This window comes from Peromyscus eremicus, chromosome 22 (assembly GCF_949786415.1).
Source record: "Peromyscus eremicus chromosome 22, PerEre_H2_v1, whole genome shotgun sequence".
Lineage (NCBI taxonomy): Eukaryota > Metazoa > Chordata > Mammalia > Rodentia > Cricetidae > Peromyscus > Peromyscus eremicus.
Genome location: NC_081437.1, coordinates 24,365,574 through 24,389,096, shown reverse-complemented (window position 1 = coordinate 24,389,096; position 23,523 = coordinate 24,365,574). Strand labels below are relative to the sequence as shown.

Here is a 23,523-nt window from a genome sequence, read left to right as displayed (position 1 = left end):
TGCATCTTATCCTGGTATTCCCTAACACTTGGAGCCTTTGTGTTCTCTAGTGATGCAGGGGGGCAAAACTCATAAACCACGAGAAGAACTGAGATGCAGTCAATCCCTACTCAATGAGCAATGGTACTAAAGTTAACATAAATTTCCAAGCTGAATTCTTCCAACAACCTGCCCCGCCTTCTAGTTTTAAAGTCAGAACATACTCAATGGAGAGTGCAGGGTTTAAATGTTACAGCTTTTATATATATATATAAAATGTTGAGGACAGGCAGTCGGCTGCTCTGGGTCCTCGGGGACATCAATTTGTAACCTATCCTCTGTCTTTCTCACTGGGTCTCTTACTCCAATTACCTCTGAAATAATAAAGGCAGTTTATTAAATCCCACATAAACCCCACAAGGCGAATGTCATCGCCGGCCCTACAGATTAAAGAACTGAAACACGTCTGAAGCCAAACTCAGGCGGCATGGCTCAAAAGACTGTGCCCCAGCGGCCCGCACCGCGTACTGCCTGGCTCCACTTACACCGCATGGCTGTCGCCCTGCTGGAAGTGCTCTTACCTGGTCCAGGTCCTGGGGCTCCACACAGACAGAGCTGTCCCACGGACGTCCTCAGCCTTTAAGTTCTCTTTCTAGGGTAGCCCTGACGCTGGCTCCTCTGCTTCCCGCTAAGGTTATTCCCCAAATTGGTTTGATGACAAAAATCCACCTGAAGAACTTGTTAAACACACAGCCTCTCCCCGTCCTATTCCCGGAGATTCTGATTCATTGAGTCTGACATGGTCTTAGAAATGTGTATTTTTAACAAGCGCCCCAGGGGATTCTTCTCCTCTGCAGGTTTGAGAAATGCTGCTCGGGGAGGTTTAGCCAATGGGAACAACCACTGCTGCCTTCAGGATCATATATTGAGTCAAATTATTACTAGGAAGATCACATTTCTATAGCTGCATTAATCCAAAGTGCTCAGCACATATGGCACTAAGTGGTTTTGGTTTTTTCCAGGGAGGATGGGATGTCGTGCTGGGTGAATTGGGATGTCGGTGATTTTTTTTTTTTTTTTTTTTTTTTTTTTGTGTCTCCTTTTCAAGTGATGACTGTTGAAAGAATTCTTTAATGGTTGTGCCCTTGAGGGAGTTTCTGTATTGCTCTGGTCATGGAACAGCTTAAATCAAATAGAAAGTATGTCATTCAGTGTAGTTCTCTTAAGTCTGCCTATGAGAATTTTGAACAAGAGAAATTTAAATAAAAAGGAGAAAGGAGCTTATCGACTTTTCTTTTCTTGAAGGACCCTACAGCAAATTCTTTGTATAACTAAGACTGAAGGACTTGGGCCTTTCGACTTAAATGCTTATGAACCATGAACACAGACAGAATGACTTATGAGTATTTTATAGGAGATTAATTTAATTTATAGACTGTAATCAGATGCAGAAATGATCTTTGGTAGTAAAAGAAATCAAATACAAAATTGTTGAAACTTATGACTGGTAAATTGTGCTTAATGTTGGTAAAGATCTCAAACATGCCTAACCCACTCTGACACCACTCACTGCTTGTCATGGTGGCATCTCCACTGTGCACTCGCCAGAGCTGGATGTCAACAGCTGTATTATGAGTCAGAAGGGGAGGGAGGGTGAGAACAGAAAATGATATCAAGAGACTGTAAGTGGGGTTAGGCACGCCAGTCTTCCTGCCCAGTGGGACACTCTGCCCAAGCCCCGCTTCTGAAAGGGCAAGGGCATCAGCGGCAGAAGTCTGCCCCTCAGCTTCCAGGTACAAGACGTACCTACCTCTTGGTGGGAGTGGGCACTCCAGAGGACATGTGGCTAACCACGGTGTCGTTCATATTAGTCAGAGGGCGAGGAGGGCTGAAAGAAAAAGATATTTACATCACGTTAGCAATTATCAGGGCTGGAGGAAACAAAAGAGTGTAGGCAAAGGACCGGCTATGACGGTTCTTTTTTTTTTAAAAAAAAAACAAAAAACATTTATTTATTTATTATGTATACAGTATGTATGCCTGCAGGCCAGAAGAGGGCACCAGATCTCATTATGGATGGTTGTGAGCCACCATGTGGTTGCTGGGAATTGAACTCAGGACCTCTGGAAGAGCAGTCAGTGCTCTTAACCTCTGAGCCATCTCTCCAGCCCCTATGACGGTTCTTGATACATGCCGGGCCAGGTGGCTGCGGGCTCAGAAATAGATTCTTCAGGCCTACCTAAATTCAACAAGATGGGTTCTCACTCAACGGCCACAGCACCAGAGCTGTGGCAAACCAGGAAGGCAACAGATTATAAAGACATTACTTTGGAGCAGGGTGTATTGGCATATCCTGGAATTTAAGGCCAGCCTGTGCCAGTGAGTAGACTGCCTCACCACCCCCCCCAACACATACAAAAGAAAAAAAAAAGCCTATTTGAGGACGTAACTGCTTGCTCCTGCTGTATAGTTTTCATACAAAAGAATATAAATCCACTCACTTGCTATTGTGCCCATTCTTTAGGCGGTGGTGGGACACTGGGAATTGAATCCAGCACCTTGAATATCCTAGGCAAGTGCTGTATCAGTGAGCTATAGTACCATTCTGACTTGTTTTTAGTTTTTTGTTCGTTCTTGTTTTTGTTCTTGAGCTCAGACTGGCTCAAGATGAAAATCCTTCTACCTCTGCAGCCTGAGTGGCTGGCATATGCCAGCAAGTCAGCTCATGCCACTTACTTTTAATTAATTTTAATCTGCTTTTTTTCTCCACCTTTAAAAATTACATTTGTGTGTGTGTGTGTGTGTGTGTGTGTGTGTGTGTGTGTGTGTGCATGTCTATGTGTAGTATGGGTGTGGGCATAGTGTCTTTTACCCATTGAGCCTCCCTTCTAGTATTCATGTCTGGTTTAAGGACAGGTCACAATGTCCACTTGCTACTTTCTCTGAGATTCAGTTAGTCACAGCTCACTGTTCTGTTATATTCAATTTGCAAGTGTTTTAGCAAAACATTTAAATTTCTTTTTTCTGAGACAGGGTGTCGTATAGCCCAGGCCGGCATCAAACTTGCTAGGCTGCCTAGGACGACTCTGAACTCCTCCTGATCTCCTGTCCCTACCTCCTAAGTGCTGGGATGGTAGATGTGTGCCACCACACCAGACTCCGAAGTATTTGGTTCTTAAATACTAAATAGAAAATAAGACTTTGCTCATGCCTGGTATTATGAACCTGGTCAAGAGCCCATGGCTAGGGAGATCGCAGGTCATGTGGAGAACCAATTAGTGTAGCTTTGCCAAATGGACGTCAGCTGCCTTCTAAACACATCTGCCCTCAGAGACCAGCGAGAAGCTCCTTTGGGCAATGGGCAGCAGTTAATGGAAAAACTCCTAACTGATGGAAGTACTGCTCCTTAGAGTGAGTGACTGCTGAGTGCTGGCCCCTGAACGGGCATCTGTATCACCTCATCCAAGGCTCCAGGAACATCACGAAAGAGAGAGCAGAGGAATTCGAGAGCCAGTGGACGGGAAAGAGTGCTGTGAGACAGTCTTCTGGACGCGACATGGCTGGTTCACTCGCAAACGCACTGCAGCTGGGGTTAGCTGAACGAGACCCGCACAGAACTAGGCCGGTCAGCGTTTTCTCGTGGATGGGAGAGGGCTCAGGCTCGTGAGACTTCATTCCTTTTTGAGGGACTGCTGGCAGTTTGTGGCTTTTGGGGAGAGGGGTGCCGCTGTCTTCAGGGGTGTCGCCGGCGATAAAGTCGTCCAAGCTCTAGTAGGAAACACTCAGGTAGCTGCTGGGTCCTCCTCGCCTCCGAGACAGTGGCTTGCACCGAATGTTCTGAAGAAGCGGGCGACGACACAGCTACCTGACTGTTTTGCAGGGTGCACAGCACCTTCATGCAAAGGCTCTGGGGACTTAGTTCAGGGAGAGCCAGAGGGCCCCGAGGAAAAGAGAGAATCCTCTCTCTACGTACCCATGCACCTCCAAACTTTCTTTAAACTAATTCCATTTCTGAGTAGGGCACCTTTGAACAACGATTTCCCATTTAATGGAGGAAATCCAAAATGGAAAAGTGAATGCGAGAAGCAGATTTAGGGCACACTCAGGCCTCTGTGTTTTGTTTTGTTTTGTTTTTTAGGGCAGGGTCTCAGGGGATAGTCCAGGTTAGCCTCCTGCTTCACCTTTCCAAGTGCTATGATAAAAGGCCCGAGTCACAGTGCTTGGCTTGGACGCTGCCTGAGAACAGAACTATGCCTTCCCGGGCTAGATTTCAATTCTACGCTATTCATCTGCCATCCTGTCTCCAGACAAACATCTAAACCCACAAGCTTGTTACTGCTAACGGCCACACTGAGTTATAATCAATTAGTCAATCGCTTTAGGTTGACTAATGAAGGGAGAAAATGGATAGATCAGCTTACTTCTAGTCCTCAATTTCTACTTTTGCCTCTGGGTCTTTTAAATCAATTGTCCTGCTTGAAACAAGGAGACGATCCCTCTAGAGGAACCAAGTCAGAGGAGCGAGCGGCAGTCTGCAGTCTACAGGCACCAGACACGTGCTGGTCAGGGACAGAGCAGGCTTTGCTTCTCCGTGTATTAGTACTAGCAACCCATTCCCGAAATAATGACATTTCATGTTGCTTCCAGAACTAATGTAGTTATCTGCTCTACTTCAATTTTAAAGATATCACTGCATCCATTTTCTTTCTTTTTTTTTTTTTTTTTTTTTTTTAAGATTTATTTATTTATTATGTATATAGCATATATGTCTGCAGGCCAGAAGAGGGCACCAGATCTCGTTGCGGATGGTTGTGAGCCACCATGTGGTTGCTGGGAATTGAACTCAGGACCTCTGGAAGAGCAGTCAGTGCTCTTAACCTCTGAGCCATCTCTCCAGCCCGCATCCATTTTCTTGTTGACACTCTCAGAGGAAATAAATACGGTAGAAAAAAAAATTAATTTCTTGAACATGAGTATATATGACAAAATGTCATGATCTGTAGCATTTTGTTGGGTCTGATGCCAGAAAAGTCTTCCTATCTCTTGGCAGATATCACAACCAACTATTTATTACCTTTTCACACAAAGAGAAGCCTCTTCTCTAATGTAATGTGGATACTCATGATTACATCATATTCTGGAAACTCTTCACACCCTGCCCCCAAGTCCACATCCTTTCTAGACATCTACCATATACTAAAGAGACAATGTGGCTTTACCGAACAATAAAACTGGTACTTGCGGGCTGGAGAGATGGCTCAGCAGTTAAGAGCACTGGCTGTTCTTCCAGAGGTCCTGAGTTCAATTCCCAGCAACCCTATGGTGGCGCACAACCATCTATAGTGGGATCTAATGCCCTCTTCTGGCATAAAGTTGTACATGCAGATAGAGCACCACATACATTAAACAAACAAACAAACAAACAAAAAAGAAATTGGCACTTGCAAGTCTCAAGAAGGTCCTCCAAATGGGATCATCACCAGAGCTGCAGGCCACTGGGAAAGCCAATGACACCGAAGCATTCTTAGGAAATGCTTCTTGGGGGCTGGAGAGAAGACTCAGTGGTTAAGAGCACTGGCTGCTCTTCCAGAAGACCTGGGTTCAATTCCCAGCACCCACATGGTGGCTCACAACTGCCTGTATCTCCAGTTCCAGAGGACCTGACACCCTCTTTCAGCCTCTGCAGGCACCAGGCAGGCATGTGGTGCACAGACCTACACACAGGCAAAACAGCCATACACATACCATAAAAAAATAATAGTTTCCTGTTTGCCAGTAAGATATCCACCCCCCAAATGAACAGATAGAAGCAGATCAGTGACGTAGGCAGAAGACGAAAATAATTTGCTAGTCAGGAAAAACGTCTGGAGTCTCTCCCTCTCCCTCCCTCCCTCTTTCTCTCTCTGTGGGGGAGGTGGGGGATGGAGAAGAGACACAGAGGTATATACACACATGTGTGCAAGTGTGCCGGATAATGTTGGATGGCCTGCTCTACCATGCTGCACCTTATTCCCTTGAGACAAGGTCTCTTACTGAACTTAGAGCTAGGCTGACAGCAAGCAGCCCCTGGGATGGATCCTCCTGTCCCCGCAACCCTCACAACACTGGGGTTACAGGAACGTGTGTCCCCACCAACACGGCTTTTTATGTAGGTTCTGAGAGTTCAAACTCAGGCCTCAGGCTTGTGCAGCAAGCATTCTTACCCACTTTCATTTCCCCAACCCCTGAGAGTCTTTTTGACTTTTGTTTGAGACAGAGTCTTGCTATACAGCCCAGGTCTTGCAGTCATCCTGACTCAGCCTCCTTTATGTTAGGAAGTCTGGATGGAACCCAGGACCCTGGGTATACTAGGCAAGTGCTCTATCACTGAACTACATCTATTATAGTTGTGGGCCACAGTGTCCAGTGCCTTTTTCTTTTCTCTTATTCTTTTTTTTTTTAAGATAGTGTTTCTCTTTAGCTTCAGCTTTCCTGGAACACACTCTGTAGACCAGGCTGGCTTTGAAATCACAGAGATCTGCCAGCCTCTGCCTCCGGAGTGCTGGGGTTAAAGGCGTGAGCCACCACTACCTGGCTTATTTCTTTTTAACATTTATTTTTTGTGTGCATAATTGTCTGTGCACCACACATGTACCTGGAACCTAAGGAGGTCAGAAGAGGGTGTTGGATCCTCTGAAACTAGAGTTAGGGATGGTTGTGAGGTGTGGGTGCTGGGAACCAAACCCAGGTCCTCTAGATATCAAGAATAAGAGCACTTGTTCTTACAGAGGATCTGGGTTCAATTCTCAGCACCCACATGGTGGCTCACAATCGTCCATAACTCCAGGTCTAGGGAATCTGATTGGCACAACCATGTATGTAGCACACACACATACATGAGATTTGCAAGTATGGCTACCTTGCCCAGTTATAGCTAGGGTTTCAAAAGATAAATGTAAGCTGGATATGGTGGCTCATGCCTATATCCCCAGTACTGGGGAGGCTGAGGCAAGATTACCTCCAATTTGAGGCTAGCATGCACTCCATTAAGTTTAAGGCCAGCCTGGGCTACAGCGTGAAATCCCGTCTGTTAGAACTGCTCACCCAGGATGTGTAAAGCCCTGGGTTTGATCCTCAGTAATGGATTGAAGCAAACACCAAATAAGCAATGGGCGTGGTGGTCCAATTTTGTAAACCCAGGACTTAGAAGGTACCCTTGGCTACAGAGCCAGTTTGGGTTGGACTCAGCCTGGAATACATGGGCTCCTGTCTTAAAAGGATACTGACACTCGCTGACTACTCCCCTCTTTTTTCAGGGTGGTTGTGCACAGAAACCACCTGGGAAGCTTTCTATAGGGTAAGATGGTAAAGCCCTATCCTCAGCTGAGTGCATCTATCTGCGCGTCTCTGTGTAGAACTTTGATGCTTACAGTGAAGACCTGTGAAATAGTTTGAATATCTCCAGTTTCACATCCTCCCAACATCGCTACTACCCCTTAGAAGGAAGTAAAGAAAACGTCATGGCTAATTCTGGATTATCTCCGCTCCTACACTGCAAGAAATTTGTGTGGTATTTTTATCATCATCTTTCAAGTGCCAAGCATAGTACTCAGTAAGTATTTGCTGGTTGTGAGTCAGCACCATGTTGTGAACACAGAGCAGTGTAGAGAGCAGAGGATGTGTGAATTTAGCTTTCGTCAAACTCTTGGTGAATGTTATATTTGGTAGATACATTTGCAGCTGGAGCAGGATTTCCCCGTCCTTGTATTGGAAACCGGCATCTTCTGCTCTACTTAATTGGTCTGCCATTTCCCCCTCTATTGAATGTAATCTGTGACTCAGTGACAGAGACGGCAGTGCAGTGTGTCTTTAACAACAACAGCAACAACAACAGCAACAGCAGCAGCAGCAGCAGCAGCAGCAGCAGCAATACTTACTGGGTGTTGAGCATGTACGAGTCTCAGTGGGGGTATTTCCCAGGGATTCGTATTTAAACCTTACATTAAAAATGGAGGCATACAGAGCTGTCATGTTTTATTTATTTATCTATTTTGAGATAAATATCTATTTGTAGCCTGGGTGTCCTGAAACTCTATGTAGACCAGGCTGGCTTCCAACTCACAGAGATCCACCTCCCTCTGCCACCCAAATGCTGGGATTAAAGGCGTGTGTCACTATGCTTGTCTAGAGCTATTAGGTTTTTTAGGTTACAAAGCCAAATTGTGAGGCACTCAGGATTGCGAACCAGGATAGCACGGCTCTCGCTATTCTCCATCCTCGTGGCTTGGTGCCTCCACTGCCTTTAAGCAAAATGTTGATTTAAGGCTGGTATTTTAGTGGCTAAATTACAACCAATCATGTGGGGCTGGAGAGTGGACTTGGCAATCACGGGTACTTGCTCCTCTTACAATGGACTGGAGTTCAGTTCCCAGCATGTACATCAGGCCGCTCACAACGGCCTACAACTCCAACTCCAGGGGATCCGATGCCCTCTTCGTGCCTCCTTGGGCAGCTGCAAGTACACACGCTCAGATACACAGACACAGTAAAAACAGAACAAAACATTAGCTCACAGTTCCCGGAACCTTTTCAAAGGAGCGAGGGCAATGATGGTCCCAGAGTATGGCTCTCCATGACATCATCACGACGAAGTGGCATTCTAAGTGCCCATCCCCAGGCAACACTTTTGTTTGCTTGCTTGTTTTCTGTTTCTTTGAACCAGGTCTTACTCTGCAGCCCAGGCTGGCTTGGAAGCCCATATCCTAGCAGCTCACCCTCCAGAGGGTTGGGATTACAGACAAGTGTGTGACACACACCATTCCCAGCACAGCTTCCACTCAGTCACAAAGAAAATACATAAAACAGAGTGACTCCCATGCTGTGGGATGGTCTGTATATCAAATGTGTTGCTCTGATTGGTCAATAAACAAAACACTGATTGGCCAGTGGCCAGGCAGGAAGTATAGGCGGGACTAACAGAGAGGAGAATAGAGAGAACAGGAAGGCGCAAGAAGACACTGCCAGCCTCTGCCATGACAAGTAGCATGTGAAAATGCCGGTAAGCCACGAGCCACATGGCAAGGTATAGATTTATAGAAATGGATTAATTTAAGATATAAGAACAGTTAACAAGAAGCCTGAGCCATTAGGCCAAACAGTTTAAATAATATAAGAGTCTGTGTGTTTATTTTATAAGTGGGCTGTCGGACTGCCAGGGCTTGGTGGGACCATAGAAAAAACTCTCCAGCTACACTCCCTTCCTTCAAAGAGTGCCTCTAACTTATTTAGGAGGACTTAAAAATCTAATCATAATGTCAAAGCTCAACTAGGTTCTTAATCTCAGTATAACAGCTTAAGTAAATGTAGTGAGCCAGTTATCTGCCATATCGCGGACTTAAAACCAAGAAAAACTTAACAATGGGCACATGACCATTGCTGAGAGTTACAGCTTGCTTTTTTTTTTAAAGATGTTTTTTATTTTATGCATATGAGCGTGTTTGCCTACAATGTATGCATACGTACCACTTGCATGCAGTGCCCATGGAGGCCAGGAGAGGACACCAGATCCCCTGGAACTGGAGTTACAGAGGCCTGTGGGCTGCCATCTCAGTGCTAGGAACCCAACCTGGGTCCTCTACAAGAGCAGCAGGGACTCTTCACTGCTGAACCATCCCTCCAGCCCATGCTTTGGCCTTCTGATTTATGACTGACTGGATGGGGTTCCCTAACCAAGGACACAAAAGCAGAGCATCTCTGTCATGGGAGGAAAATATATACTTGGCGCTGCAGGCAAATGAAAGGATAAAAGCTTGAGGCTGACTCTGAAGCCTGCTGGAGGAGTGAGAGTCCGGTTCTGTCAGGGACGCCCTTTTCCCCAGGGCCTGTAGACCGAATCCTTCTGTAGGAAGTCAGATTTTTGCACTGTTTGTGTGTGAATTCTGGCTCCCCCACTCCACCGCAACCCGGTCCCTGCGGTTTTTAGTTATAGACATTAAGCTCACAATCCTACTACTCTTCACCTGGGCAGCCAGCTGTCAAACGTGCACTTGGGCATCTTTAATAGATTTTCTGGTCTGTTTGTTCCTGTTAGTGTGAAGGGTCCCAAACTCAGGTTGTTACACTTGCACGGCAAGCCTTTTACCCGCACCCGAAGCCCCAGCCCAAGATCTGTTTCTTTCCACTTGGTTCTTATCCTCGAAAATTTATAAACCTATTATTCCTTTATCTCACAAATGGAAATAATAAATTGTCTAGAAAGAAAACCAGCTTATCATTATGGTAAAGAGAATTCTATTGCTCTGGTGGAATAGTAACACAGGCAGAGCCTCAAATTCTTCTCATTGTTATGACTATTACTTTCTCACAGAATGCTCTGGCTGTAGGCAATAGTTACAGTAAGCATGGCTCATCTTATCTTCTTTGAATAGTGTGATGTTTTGCTACAAACTACCTCCTATTACTCTAATAGGTTCTGCTAAAGCAAAGAAGTTTAACAATCAACTAAACCAGGCAAGGTGGCTCGTACCTTTAATCTCAGCTTTTGAGAGGCTGAATGTTATGTAGGAGGATGTGTAGTGATGGAGGAATATTGTGAATCTAATGCCAGTAAGTTCCAAGCAGGACAGCCAATGCTAGAGAGACCTTATCTTAAAGAACTAAAACCAAAGCAAAGCAAAGCAAAACAACAATAAGCTAAAGCATCCTTTGATAATCATAAGGATAAAATATTAGAGGCTGGAGATGGCTCAGCAGGTAAGAGCACTGGCTGTTCTTCAAGAGGACCCAGGTTCAATTCCCAGCACCCACAGACAGGGCAGCTCACAACTGTCTGTAACTCAAGTTCCAGGGGATCTGGCATCCTCACACAGACAAACATGCAGGAAAAACACCCATGCACATGAGAATAAATAAATCTTCAAAAAAATGTTTTCAGCAGTACTATAGAATAGCAAAAACACTATATGACTTATTTACCACTGGTGAGGTTTCTCTGACTTCCAGGAAGTACATTTTAACACTCATCCATAATGATTAACCCACAGAAGATATGTATCATTTCCAAATCAACTTCTAATCTAAACAGACTGTAATTAATTTGTTAATCAATCAATGAGTAAATATGCCTCAATTGCTATTTCTAGTAGTTCAACATAACCACTTGTGATTCAGATCTTATTTAATGAGTTGTTTTTTTTTTTCAGGAAGGAAAAGGTTTAGCATATTAATTCTTAATTTTTTAAAAACTATATTTAATGACTTATTCTGTGTGTGTGCGGATATCAGACAACAGTTTGCCAGAGTTCTCTCCTTCCATCATGTAGGCCCCAGGGATTAAACTCAGGTAGTCAGTTTTAGTAGTAAGTGCCTTTACCTGCTGAGTCAGCTTGCAAGCCTCATATTAACTAATTTTGTCTGGGGAGGGGTGTTGAAACAGGGTCTCACTATGTAGCTTTGGCTGGCTTGGACCTCACTCTGTAGACCAGGTTGGTCTCAAACTCATTGAGATCTTCCTGCCTCTGCCTCCCCAGTGCTGGGATTAAAGGTGTGCACCACCCCTTACTCTTTCTTAGATGTTTATCATTACACACTGTATCCAGAGACATGAAGAGGAACCTAGCTGTCTTTCTCTAGCTCAGTGGTTCTCAACCTTCCTAATGCTGAGACCCTTTAAGACAGTACCTCATGCTGTGGTGAAAATAAAACAATTGTGTTGCTACTTCATAACTATAACTTTGCTACTGTTGTGAACCGCAATGTAAACATCTGATATTCGACCCCTGTGAAAGGGTCGTTCATCTCCAAAGGGGTCATGACCCACATGTTGAGAACCACTTCTGTAGTTCTAGAAAAGGGTCAAATTGTGAAATGAAACAATGAGCAAATGAACCACTCAAGAGTATTTCCTGCGCGTGTGGGATCTGATTTTGAGATAGAGTCTCACTCTGCAGGCCATGCTGGTCTGAAACTATTAGAAATCATTTTACTTCCGCCTCCTCAGTGCTGGAACAACAGGAATGAGCCAACACATCCAGTATCATTCATTCTGAGAAAGTGGTGCAGATCCCAAATACACAGAAACACACCATTTTACTTTAAAAACCTCTGCAGGATGAAGCTCTTCTTCCTTTATTACACTTAAGAGGAAGTTTATTATTACTTTACAGAGATATCAATTTTTTTCCCCCTTGAGACAAAGCCTCACTAAGTAGCTCTGGCTGGCCTGGAACTTGCTATTTAAACCAGACTGGCCTTGAACTCATGGAGATCTACCTGCCTCTGTCTCCCAAGTGCTGGGATTAAAAGTGTGTGCCAGCACCTCTGCTGAAATACCAACTTTCCTATTTAAGAAAATGTAGTCCAGCATGGTGACTCTTACCTGTAATCCCACCATTCAGGAAGCAGAGGCAGGAGACTCATTACCAGTTCCATGCCAACTGGAGCTATATAGTGAGTTCCAGGCCAACCAAAATACCCTCTCCCCCACAAACAACAATAACAACAACAACAACAACAACAACAACACACACACACACACACACACACACACACACACACACACACACACACGGGGGGGGGGGGGTGTACAGAGAGAGAGAGAGACAGAGAGACAGAAAGAAACAAAAAACAAAAAACCTAACAAAACATCCCTGAAACAGTGTGACTTCAAAACCGAAGTGCATCACAAGAGAACGAGGGCAGTGACCAAGGGTGGTGTGGGGGAACTGGATCCATTTTTAAACTCCCACAGAGTGCTGCTGGTCCTGAGTCAGCCACATTTGACTGCCTCGGGGGCTTTCTGGTGGAGGGCCACCCTGTTCTTTGTGCCTGCCCTCTCCCAGTTTGGGAACTAGAGTGACTCTGGACAGTGAAGCTCTTGGGGCCTGGTCAGCTGCTCTGTGTGGAAGGGCTGGTTGCCTCTGGGACCTGTCCCCACCTCCATTCCTATTCCAGGAAGACGCTCCACCCCGACTCCACTGAAGGCTTCGGGTGGAGGGCAGGTTCCACTGCTCTGTAAGAAACCTGACAACCCTTCCTAACTGCACTGTCTAAATGAGCAGTCCCTGCTGTATTCTCTCCTAACATCCAGATTTTTCTTTTTTAGTACTCACTATTGTTTGCAACTGCATATAACTAGTGTTTTACGTACCAACTGCTTTCACTCAGGAGTTTGTAAACCTTGTTATACTTATTTGTGTGGTTTTAGTGTGTCTACCCTTGCACTTCCATGGCACATGGATGAGGTCAAGGTGTAACTTGCAGGAGTCAGTCCTCAGCTTCCCCTGTGTGGGCCCCAAGGATTGAACTCAGATCATCAATCAGCCTTGGAAGCTAGCATCTTTATCTACTGAGGCATCTTGCTGGCCCAGGAGCTCGTCAACCTTGTGAGGGCAGGTTTCACGGCTCCATTTATCTAATTCACACTGCATACTTAAAACCATGACTGGAACATGGTAGAAGCTCAAGAAATATCCGTTCAGCTAGGCAGGATGGGACACACCCTTGGCTACACAGAGGTTTAAAGGCTAACTTGGGCTACAAGAGACCCTGTCTCAAACAACAACAGCAACCACAACAAATCTGTGAGATAATGAGTAAGTCTCTTTCCTACCTGAATTTTTTATGATTCTACTTAACATTCTAACCAACTTCAAACAACATCCTATCTGAAACCCTAAAGTGCCAACCAGTGAAAGGTTCACCTGAACTGAATCTTAACAAGACAGATGTCTAGACAGGACACTCAAGAAGGGTGTCAGGCAGGCCGTTTGAGAGGGCAAAAATTCCAGAGTGGGAGAAGTCATGATGACTAGATAAAACTTTCGGAGAATCCCTGAACCCCTGGAAGCAGCAGCACTCTGCATATACACCAAACACCTGCTAGACCACTCTGGTGGTGAAGTCACACCTGTGTGGTGTGACTTTTCCTGGAGAAACACCTACCCACCCCAGAAAGGTTATCAAAGACCAAAGAGCGGATTCCACACACATCCAGGTGAACATGAACTTATGGGAATTACTTACAAAAGCATGTGTGATTTTTCTGAAACTGCATCCCGAAAAGCCCTATCTATCCCAGCATACTCTAGCATTCCCCAAACTAAGTGCAGCTGGGGCCAGATTGCATGAAACAAGACGGAGTGAGTGGCTGGACTCTCAGGTAGGGTCTGATGACGTCCTTTATCTCCTAGTCAATGTAACAGACCCGACCCTTCCAGGGTCTCATGAAGTAATCACAGTTGCTCTGATTTCAGGACGATAATGGCTTGCCACCCCCAGAAGACAGGGTTCCACAACTATAATTCCAGCACTCAGGAGGCTGTGACAAGAGGATCGTGAGTTTGAGACCAGCCTGGGACACACAGGGAGCTCCTTTCTGAAACAAAAACAAACAAAACCACACAGCGGCACCATACAATTAGACAAGAAAAAGAAATAAGAGATCCAGATCGAGAAGATGTAAGACTAGCTCTATTTTCAGATGACGTGATCTCACATGTAGACAACCCTCAAAACTCACACAAAAGGACTATTAGAACTGAGCTCAGCACAGCTGCAGGACACAAGATCAATGAACAAAACATCAATTGTAAACAATCAAAATGAAATTTAGAAAACAAATTCATTCACAATAGCACTAAAAAAATAAAATACCCATGATAAACTTCACCAAAGTGTAAGACTTGCATTCCTAAAACTATAAATTAAAGACAATCTAAATAAATGGAGAGATGCCTCTTGTCCATGAGTTGGAAAATTCAAAAGTAAAAACCTCCCTGCACTGACCTATGGATGGAATGCATCTCTTATCAATGTCATAGGTGTCCTTTTTTTTTTTTTTTTTTTGCAGAACCCAGTGGGCTGATTCCAGTGGAAATGCAAGGGACATGGAAAAGCTAAAACCAAAGCTGGATGACATGTAGCCCCGGACTTCAGACGTAACACTTATTTCAACGTAGGCCAGTTTGGTTTCTGTTCAGATATTCACTCAATGCTTAGCCTGACAAAACATAACCAACGTTCAGAGTTACAGCTCCCTCTCTCGCCCGGTGTCCAGGTCAGAGTTCAGACACACACATACATGTTGTTGTGGCCTACAGGGCCCAGAATAGAGTTTGTCCGGCAGCAGCAGGTCTCTCACTCAAGGTCTCCACTGTCCCTATTCCTCTGCCCCCAGCGGGGGGAAAAATACACACACAGAGTCACAGGAAGCCGATGGGCACTGCAGTGAGCAGAGGGGAAGGAACTTTAGGATGTGTTTTCCTTTACAGACTGAAACCTGTGGTACCACAGTCCCTTTCCCTCGGCTCTGCCCCGAGGACCACCTTAACCGTTAGAAACCTGACTTGACGTTCACACTCAAGTCCCCCTTTGGAAATATTGCTTGGGGAAGACTGCTGTTTGTGGGGGTGGCTCCTCACTGTATTCCTATTGTGGAAGTTTTACTTAAATTTTTGTGTGTATAGGTATGTGTGTATGTCTGTGTTTGTGCAGGTGCACATGTGTGTCCGTGTATGTGTGTGCATGTATGTGGAGGTCAGAGAACCATCTCAGTCTCAGTCTTCAGGAGCTATTCACTTCGGATTGTTTTGTTTTTGAGACAAGGTTTTTCACTGACCCCCAAACTATGTGTGTTCCTATGAATGTGTGTGAGGGTTCCTCTGTGTGTGTGTGTGTGTGTGTGTGTGTGTGTGTGTGTGTGTGTGTACGTTAGCAAAGCCAAAGGTCAACCTCAGGTGTCACCTTCAGAAAGGTCCTTCACTGATCTAGAACTTGTCAATTAGGCCAGACCTGCTGCCCAGCATGGTCCAGAGATTTGCCTGTCTCTGACTCACGAGCACTGAGATTACAAGTGTGAATGACCAAGCCCAGCATTTTTACATGAATTCTGTAAATGAAACTCATCCTCAGGCTTGCTGAACTAACTTCTCTCTCTCCCTACCCCATGCCAAACACAGTTTTTAAAAAAGAATATGTGTGTGTGTGTGTGTGTGTGTGTGTGTGTGTGTATGTGTGTGTGTGTACATGCATGCAAGTGCCCGTGGAAGCCTGAAGAGGTCATTGGATCTCCTGGAGCTGGAGTTCTAAGCAGTTGTGAGCTACCTGATGTGAGTGTAGAGAACTGAACTCAGGTCCTCTGCAAGAGCAGCCTGAGCTCTTAACTGCTGCACCAGTTCTCTACCCTGGCTACATACAATTTTTAGAAAAGAAAAAATAACTAAATAAAAAGACAAGGACGTATCATGGGCTGGAGAGGAGCCTCAGCAGTTAAATGTTTGCTGTGCAGGCCTGAGGACTTGATTTTGCATCCCCAGAACCCACATAAAAAGCTGGAGGCAGGTACACAGATGTCTGTGACACCAGGGTCCTCCTAGCCAGGGAGGAGAGATGGAGCAGGAGACTATCTGGAAGCTCAGAAGCCAATGGGCCCAGCATATGTAGCAGTGAACAGCAACAAAAACCCTATCTCAGAGGTGGAAGGCAAGGACTGACCCCCCAGGTTGTCCTGACCTCCACATGTGCACTGAACACACACACACACACACACACACACACACACACACACACACACACACTGAACACACACAGTAAACACACACAATGAACATACACACACAATGAACACACACACAATGAGCACACACACATAATGAGCACACACACACAATGAACAAACACACACTAAAATTTTATGAAAAGTTTACCTTGACATTAGAAAGGGAAAAGCTTATTAGTACTCATTCTATGTTCCGTTTCTCTCCTTCCATCCACATCAGTCACAAAATGTTAAAGTCTCAGTGTGACTCGGTTTTGTCCAGTCTTTACATCCCTGACATTAGGACCTTGGCTGTCACCGTGGGTTCTCTAAGTCAGCAGACAATTACCCACAAGGTGTCATCTTCATTTCTGCACAGACTAGATAAAAGCTGCTCTTCCACATCTAATGTCCTCAACAGAAAATTGACAGCAGCCTCCTCCATAACACTAAGCCAGCTGGCACACTCCTACAATCATCCAATGCATTCGTAAAGACTGAATTCACTCATTCTGCATCCAATAAGTAGGCTTGATATAATGGCAATGGAGAGACCTTCTCTCAACATGTTGGTAATATTTTTTAAGCACACAAAGATATTTAGAAAAAACCATTCCAGATGGGCATGGTGGTGCATATCTTTAGTCCTAGCACTCAGGACGGCAGAGACGGGATCTCTGTGAGTTCGAGGCCAGCCTGGTCTTCATAGTGAGTTCCAGGACAGACAGTGAAGAAAGCTCATCTCTATTAAAGAATCTTTATCATACAGAATACCACCGTTGACCAAGCTCAATACTATCAAAGAGGGCATCCAAGAATACCAAAGTCTCGGGTGTTTGGAATTGCCTTCATGTTACACATTAGAAAAAACAGTCAAAAGTCTATTAATTATCCAAAGACGTAATAAACTAGTAATAGTTTTTGATCCTTCTGTTTTCTCTTCTGTACGAAGTATCATCTATAGGTTGACAATTCCCAAATTTGTATTTCCAAAGTTGAAACACTCTCTGACCACCCCCTGGTACCTGTGGAGGTCAGAGGAGGCCATCAGACCCCCTGGAACTGGGGTTACAGATGGTCCTCTGCAAGAGAAACAAGTGCTCATAACTACCGAGTCATCTCTCCAGCCCCCAAACCCTTTTATTTCTGAGACAGGGTCTTGCTATGTGGTCCAGGCTGGCCTTGAACATGCGGTAATCCTTTCACCTCTGCTTCTTTAAAGCAGGGTTACCGCTGCAGACGTTCCAAGTGGCTCTACAGTACATCCAGTGGCCCAGCTCTTCTTTGAAAACAATCACTGGAATTTGCTGACATCTGCCACTGTTTTACCTCTAACTTCATTTTGTGTTTCTGGAAGGCTAATCCTCCGCCGACTTTCTTTAACTTGGATGCCAGAACTCCAGCTCTCCGTCTCCATCTCTGTCTCAGCATTCTATATTCTAATACTCTGGGTTCATCTGTCAGTGCATTAATTCTCTCCTTGTTGATGGTTATTTTCTCTTATTGAGGTTTCTAGTACTTTTTCAGTTCTTAGTAGTTTGATTTGATTTCTCCAAGTTTTCTGCTACTTTTACAGTTTTATTTTAAACTCTTTGCAACACTTTCTGAGTTTATATTTGACAACCCAGACTCTTTGTGGGACTTGACCATGGTTTCATTTACTTCTTATTCACACCAGTTTGCATTTTTCTGGTTTAGGGGGAAAGCTCAGGTTCCTTGGAAGTTTACTGAGGAGATTATTTGAGGCTAAAGTTTTTAAGGGCAATCCTTCAGAGAAGACTCAGGTTTCTGAGGGGCAAACCAAAGAGCACCTCAAAAGAACAGTCTTTTAATATTTTTTTAAATTTTAATCAAAAAATTTTTTTCCAGGCTGATGAGATGATGAAGCTGGTAAAGCACTGGCTGTGCTAACTTGACAACCTGAGTTCATTTCCAGAAGCCACCCAACTGTGAGAAGAGAGGACCCATCCTGCACAGCTAGCCGCTGGCCTCCACACGTGTGCCTGGCATCCACATGCCTGCACTGGCAAATCACACACAAATAATTAAAGGGAAAACCTTGAATTATTTTTTTTCTTACAAATGTATGTTGTATATTGAACATGCCTCTCCCCTTATGCCCTATTCTCCTCCCTTTCCTTAAATTTCTTCCTCCTAAAAAGAACAGTTTTAAATGTAGGTTGCTTTTAGTGAGTGTTTGTGTGTGTGTGTGTGTGTGTGTGTGTGTGTGTGTGTGTCTTGCCTTCCGCCTTGTTTGAGTTGGGATCTCTGTTCTTGTTCACTGTTATATGTATTAAGCTGGCTGGCCCACAATCATCCGGCCATGTCTCTATCCAGCTCTCTGTTTGGGGCATGCTGGCACTATATATAGATACTTGTGCTACTGCCTCTGGCTTTTTATTTGGGTTCTGAGAATCCAGACTGTCAGGCTTGCCAGCAAATACTTTACCCACCAAGCTATCTCCCCAGTCCTTAAGTACACACATCCATACATGTAAAATGCACATACACAGACATGTAAGTGACTTATACTCGCTGCAGTTTCTGGCACCTACCGGGGGACTTGGAATGTACTCTTAATGGGTAAGAGGAACTACTACAAACTGGGAGTTGTCTTGGGGCTTGTGGTGGTTTGAATGAGGACGGCCCCCAGAGGCTCATATGTTTGAATGCTTGGTCCTCAGTTGGTGGAACTGTTTGGGAAGGATTAGGAGGTGTGGCCTTGGGACTTGTGGTGGTTTGAATGAGGATGGCCCCCCAGAGGCTCATATGTTTGAATGCTTGGTCCTCAGTTGGTGGAACTGTTTGGGAAGGATTAGGAGGTGTGGCCTTGTTGGAGGAGGTGTGTCAGTGGGGGTGGGCTTTGAGGTTTCAAAAGCCCACACCATTCCCAGCTAGCCCCTGTTTCTGCTGTGTGCTTGCAAATGAGATGTGAGCTCTCCGCTTCTGCTCCAGCGCTACAGCTGCCTGCCTGCCTTCTGCCATGATGGTCATGGACTCTGATCCTCTGGGACCGTGAGCCCCAATAAGGTCTTTCTTCTGTACGTTTCCTCGATTATAGTGTCTCTTTGCAGTGATAGGAAAGTAACTAAGGCAGAGCTGGAACTGTGAGCCGCAATTTATAATAAATGATAGAAACTTCTTTGGATGATGGAAATATCTAAAACCAGATGGTAGTGATGGTTATAAAATGATATAAATTCAGGAAAAGTAATGTGACTTGCCAAAGTGAGCAAATTTTATGGTATGTAAATATTCTTTACTTATGAACTACATACTTAAAATTCTTTAAGATGATAATGTGTTTTAAAATTATTTTTTATTTAATTTTGTGTGTATGGGTATATGTATGTCTGTATACCATGGGTGTAGAATACCCACAGAGGCCAAAAGGTGGCTTTGGATCCCCCAGTTATGAGGAACTTACTTCAGATTCCCAGCACTCATGTAAAAACTGAGCACAACAGCACTTCCGTAACCCCAGTCCTTGGGTGACCAGGAGACAGGCAGATCCCTGGAGCTCCCTAACCAACCAGTCTAGCTGAACTAGTGAGCTCCAAGTTCAATGTGAAACGTGGTCTCAAAATCAAGGTCGTAGAACAACTAAGGAAGACACCTGGCATTAACCTCTACTCTCCATATGCACATACACACACACACACACACACACACACACACACACACGTACACATACCTACATGCACACACCCATATGCAGGTGTGTATAACACACACACTTGAAAAGAGAAAGCAAAAGGTTGGAGAGATTACTCAGCAGTTAAAAGCATTAGCTGCTCTCCCAGAATACCCAGGTTCAATTCCCAGTACCCGTATGGCAGCTGGCAATCTTCTGTAACTCTAGTTTCAAGGGACCTAAACCCTCTTCTTCTGTCCTCTGAGTGCACGTCATGCATGTGTGTGCAGACATGCATGCAGGCAAACACCCACACATATAAATTTTTTAAAAAAATTAAATGTCAAAAGAAGTTTTTTAAGAAGCCAAGGCATAATTTGTGGCCATGTAAGATTTAGAGTTTAAAAGTAGATGGTTTTGTGTGATCCAGTGTTAATATCTGAGAAGATCCCAAGAGCAGGGTGAGACCCGGCTGCTTTTAAACAATTACCTTCCTAGGATTAAGCCCTGGCAGCTCTTAGTTTTACTGTATTACATAAAGTTGGGTCTCCTTAATGCACCACAATGAATACTTTGCTGTTCATGCGGCTACCTCTCTGTTACACATACACACATACACACACACACACACACACACACACACAGAAGTAACACAGATACACACTCACAGGTGTGGGTTTGTGAGTGTATGCAAGTTCCTCCACCCCTATACACATACACACACTCAGGCAAAATCTTCCTCCTATTTCTGGGACCAGGCTAGTTCACTATCTTCTGTGTTCAGTCTTGTTGGGAAGGTAGAGTTTTGGGGCCAGCAGGCCAACTCTAAACTTAGAAGACAATGATTTAGGGACCTTCAGCCTGATCAGCTGCCAGGACAGGACTGTCTGGAGCTCAGCCTCTAACGAGCCCTGTATGAACTGCTAGGTCTTCAAAGCCATCTCAACGCTGTGGAGACAGGTCAGAATCAGCTGTGCTGTGGCCTGAGAGTCATGTCATGCTAGCTGTCCACTCTAGGCTGTATGCAAAGGGGAATTAAAAGCAACTTTTCTTCTTCCAACAGGTGTGGTGATATTGTGTTCCCCAAAATATTGTGCACCCTAATAAACTTATCTGGGGTCAGAGAACAGAACAGCCATAATATTAAACATAGAGGTTAGGCAGTGGTAGCACACGCCTTTAATCCTAGCATTCCAGAGGCGGAGATCCTCTGGATCTCTGAGTTCAAAGCCACACTGGAAACAGCCAGACATGGTGACACACGCCTTTAATCCCTGGAAGTGATGACAGAAAGCAGAAAGGTATGTAAGGCGTGAAAACCAGGAACTAGAGTTAGTTAAGCTTTTAGGCTTTTGAGCAACAGTTCAGCTGAGATTCATTCTGGATGAAGACTCCAGTCTGAGGAAACAGGATCAAGGATGAGGAATTGGCAAGGTGAGGTGGCTGTGGCTTATTCTGCTTTTCTGATCTTCCAGCGTTCACCCCAATACCCAGTGGCAAGTTTGTTTTTATTAATCAGACCTTTTAAGATTCATGTTACAAACAGGTCAAATGGTATCAGCCTGAAACTTTGGGTGCTTGATGGAGCACTGTTGAGTTCCAAATCGTGCTACCAACGGCACCATTTTCAAAATCATTAGAGCAAAACGTAAGACTTCTGTTAATTGGGAAAGTCGACCTGCACCATAGAACCAAAGGTCATAAGCATTCAGAAAGAAGAATATGAAAAAGCACAAAGTGTTCAAAATTGTCAGTTTTCATTCATGCTTCCTTAAAAGCAGAGGTTGGCAAGGTTTTTCCGTGAAGAATCAGACAATGAATGTTAGAGTTAGGGTGTGTCAGTTACAGCAACTCTATCCTGCCACTGTAACTGAAAACAGCTATAAACAAGATACAGTGGCTGTGGATACCACCCTGTCGGCAGAGTGCTTGCGTAGGAGAAACGAAGTACTGGGTTTGATTCCCAGCACTACATGAACGAGGTCTGGTGGTCCACGCCTGTAAAGCCAGCAGTTGACAGGTAGAGAGTGTATGATCAGAGGCTCAAGAAGATCATGCGGGGATAGCCGGGCGGTGGTGGCGCACGCCTTTAATCCCAGCACTCGGGAGGCAGAGTCAGGCGGATCTCTGTGAGTTCAAGGCCAGCCTGGTCTACAGAGTGGGATCCAGGACAGGCACCGAAACTACACGGAGAAATCCTGTCTTGAAAAGCAAACAAACAAACAAACAAACAAACAAAAAGATCATGGGGCTGGGGAGATGGCTGGTTGGGAAAAATGCTTGCCATGCAAGCATGAGGATTAGAGTTAAAAACCCCAGAATTCACATAAAAACCAGGTGGGTATGGTGGTCCACCTGTAACCCCAGTGTTTGGGAGCTGAAGACACTGGATCCTTGGAGCAAGCTAGCTAGCTGAACAATCCAATTTGGAAAGTTCCCACTTTAGCAAGAGGCTTTGCCTCAGTAAACAAAGTAGAGGGCACCCGAGGAGACATGCACCAACACTCTCTGACTTCTGTGCACCTGTACATCACAGTCTGGCCTACATCACCACAGCTGGCTTCAATCATTCCACAATCCTCCCGATTTCATTTCCGGATTGCTTGGATTCCAGTCATGAGCTACTACACCTGGTTAGGTATTCTTTTTACGAAAACTTCTCTTTATTCTATAAATAATTTAATAAAATTAAATTTTACTAAAATTTACCTAAAGATAAATTAAGATTTATCTTTAAGGGCTGGGGAGGTGGCTCAATTGGCACAGTAACTGCTGAGTCCATGTAAGAAGCCGTGAGAGGTGGTACATGCCCGCAACGTTGGGTAGGCAGAGACAGGAGGATCCTTAAAGCCTGGTGGTCAAATGAACAAGCTCCGGGTTCAGCGAGCGACCTTGTCTCAAAAAATAAGGTAGAAGCCTGGTGAGAGGCCGCAGTGGGTGAACACTTCTTGCCAAGCCTGATGACCTTGGGTCAATGCCCAGTACCCACACGGTAGAGAGAATCAGCTCTCATAAGATTTCCTCTGACCTCCACAGACCCACTGTGGCTAGCGTGTACAAACACTCACTCCCCCTACACACGAAGTCAATAAATGTAATAGAAAAGAATAAGGTACAGAGTAATTAAAAACACACCTGACACTGACCTCTGGTCTTCACATGCATGTACATAAGTGTGCCCACATATACTACATTATCTTTAATGGTTGAAAAATAGGAAAGTCATTCCTAGACTGTGGACCATCGGCTGGCTTTCTCTTGTAGGCGGGCGCATGTCAGCCCTGTTAAAAAACGCGGCCGGGCGGTGGTGGCGCACACCTTTAATCCCAGCACTCGGGAGGCAGAGGCAGGAGGATCTCCGTGAGTTCAAGGCCAGCCTGGTCTACAGAGCGAGATC

General features: G+C 44.9%; 1 protein-coding gene across 1 annotated transcript in view; it reads right to left on the bottom strand.

Annotated features, from left to right (window-relative positions):
- Dtnb (dystrobrevin beta) overlaps positions 1-23,523 on the bottom strand; it is a 204,364-nt gene that overhangs the window by 66,732 nt on the left and 114,109 nt on the right. The window contains exon 10 of the mRNA XM_059248686.1: positions 1,790-1,867. Within this exon, the coding sequence (XP_059104669.1) occupies positions 1,790-1,867 (78 nt within the window). The remainder of the gene's footprint in view (positions 1-1,789; positions 1,868-23,523) is intronic.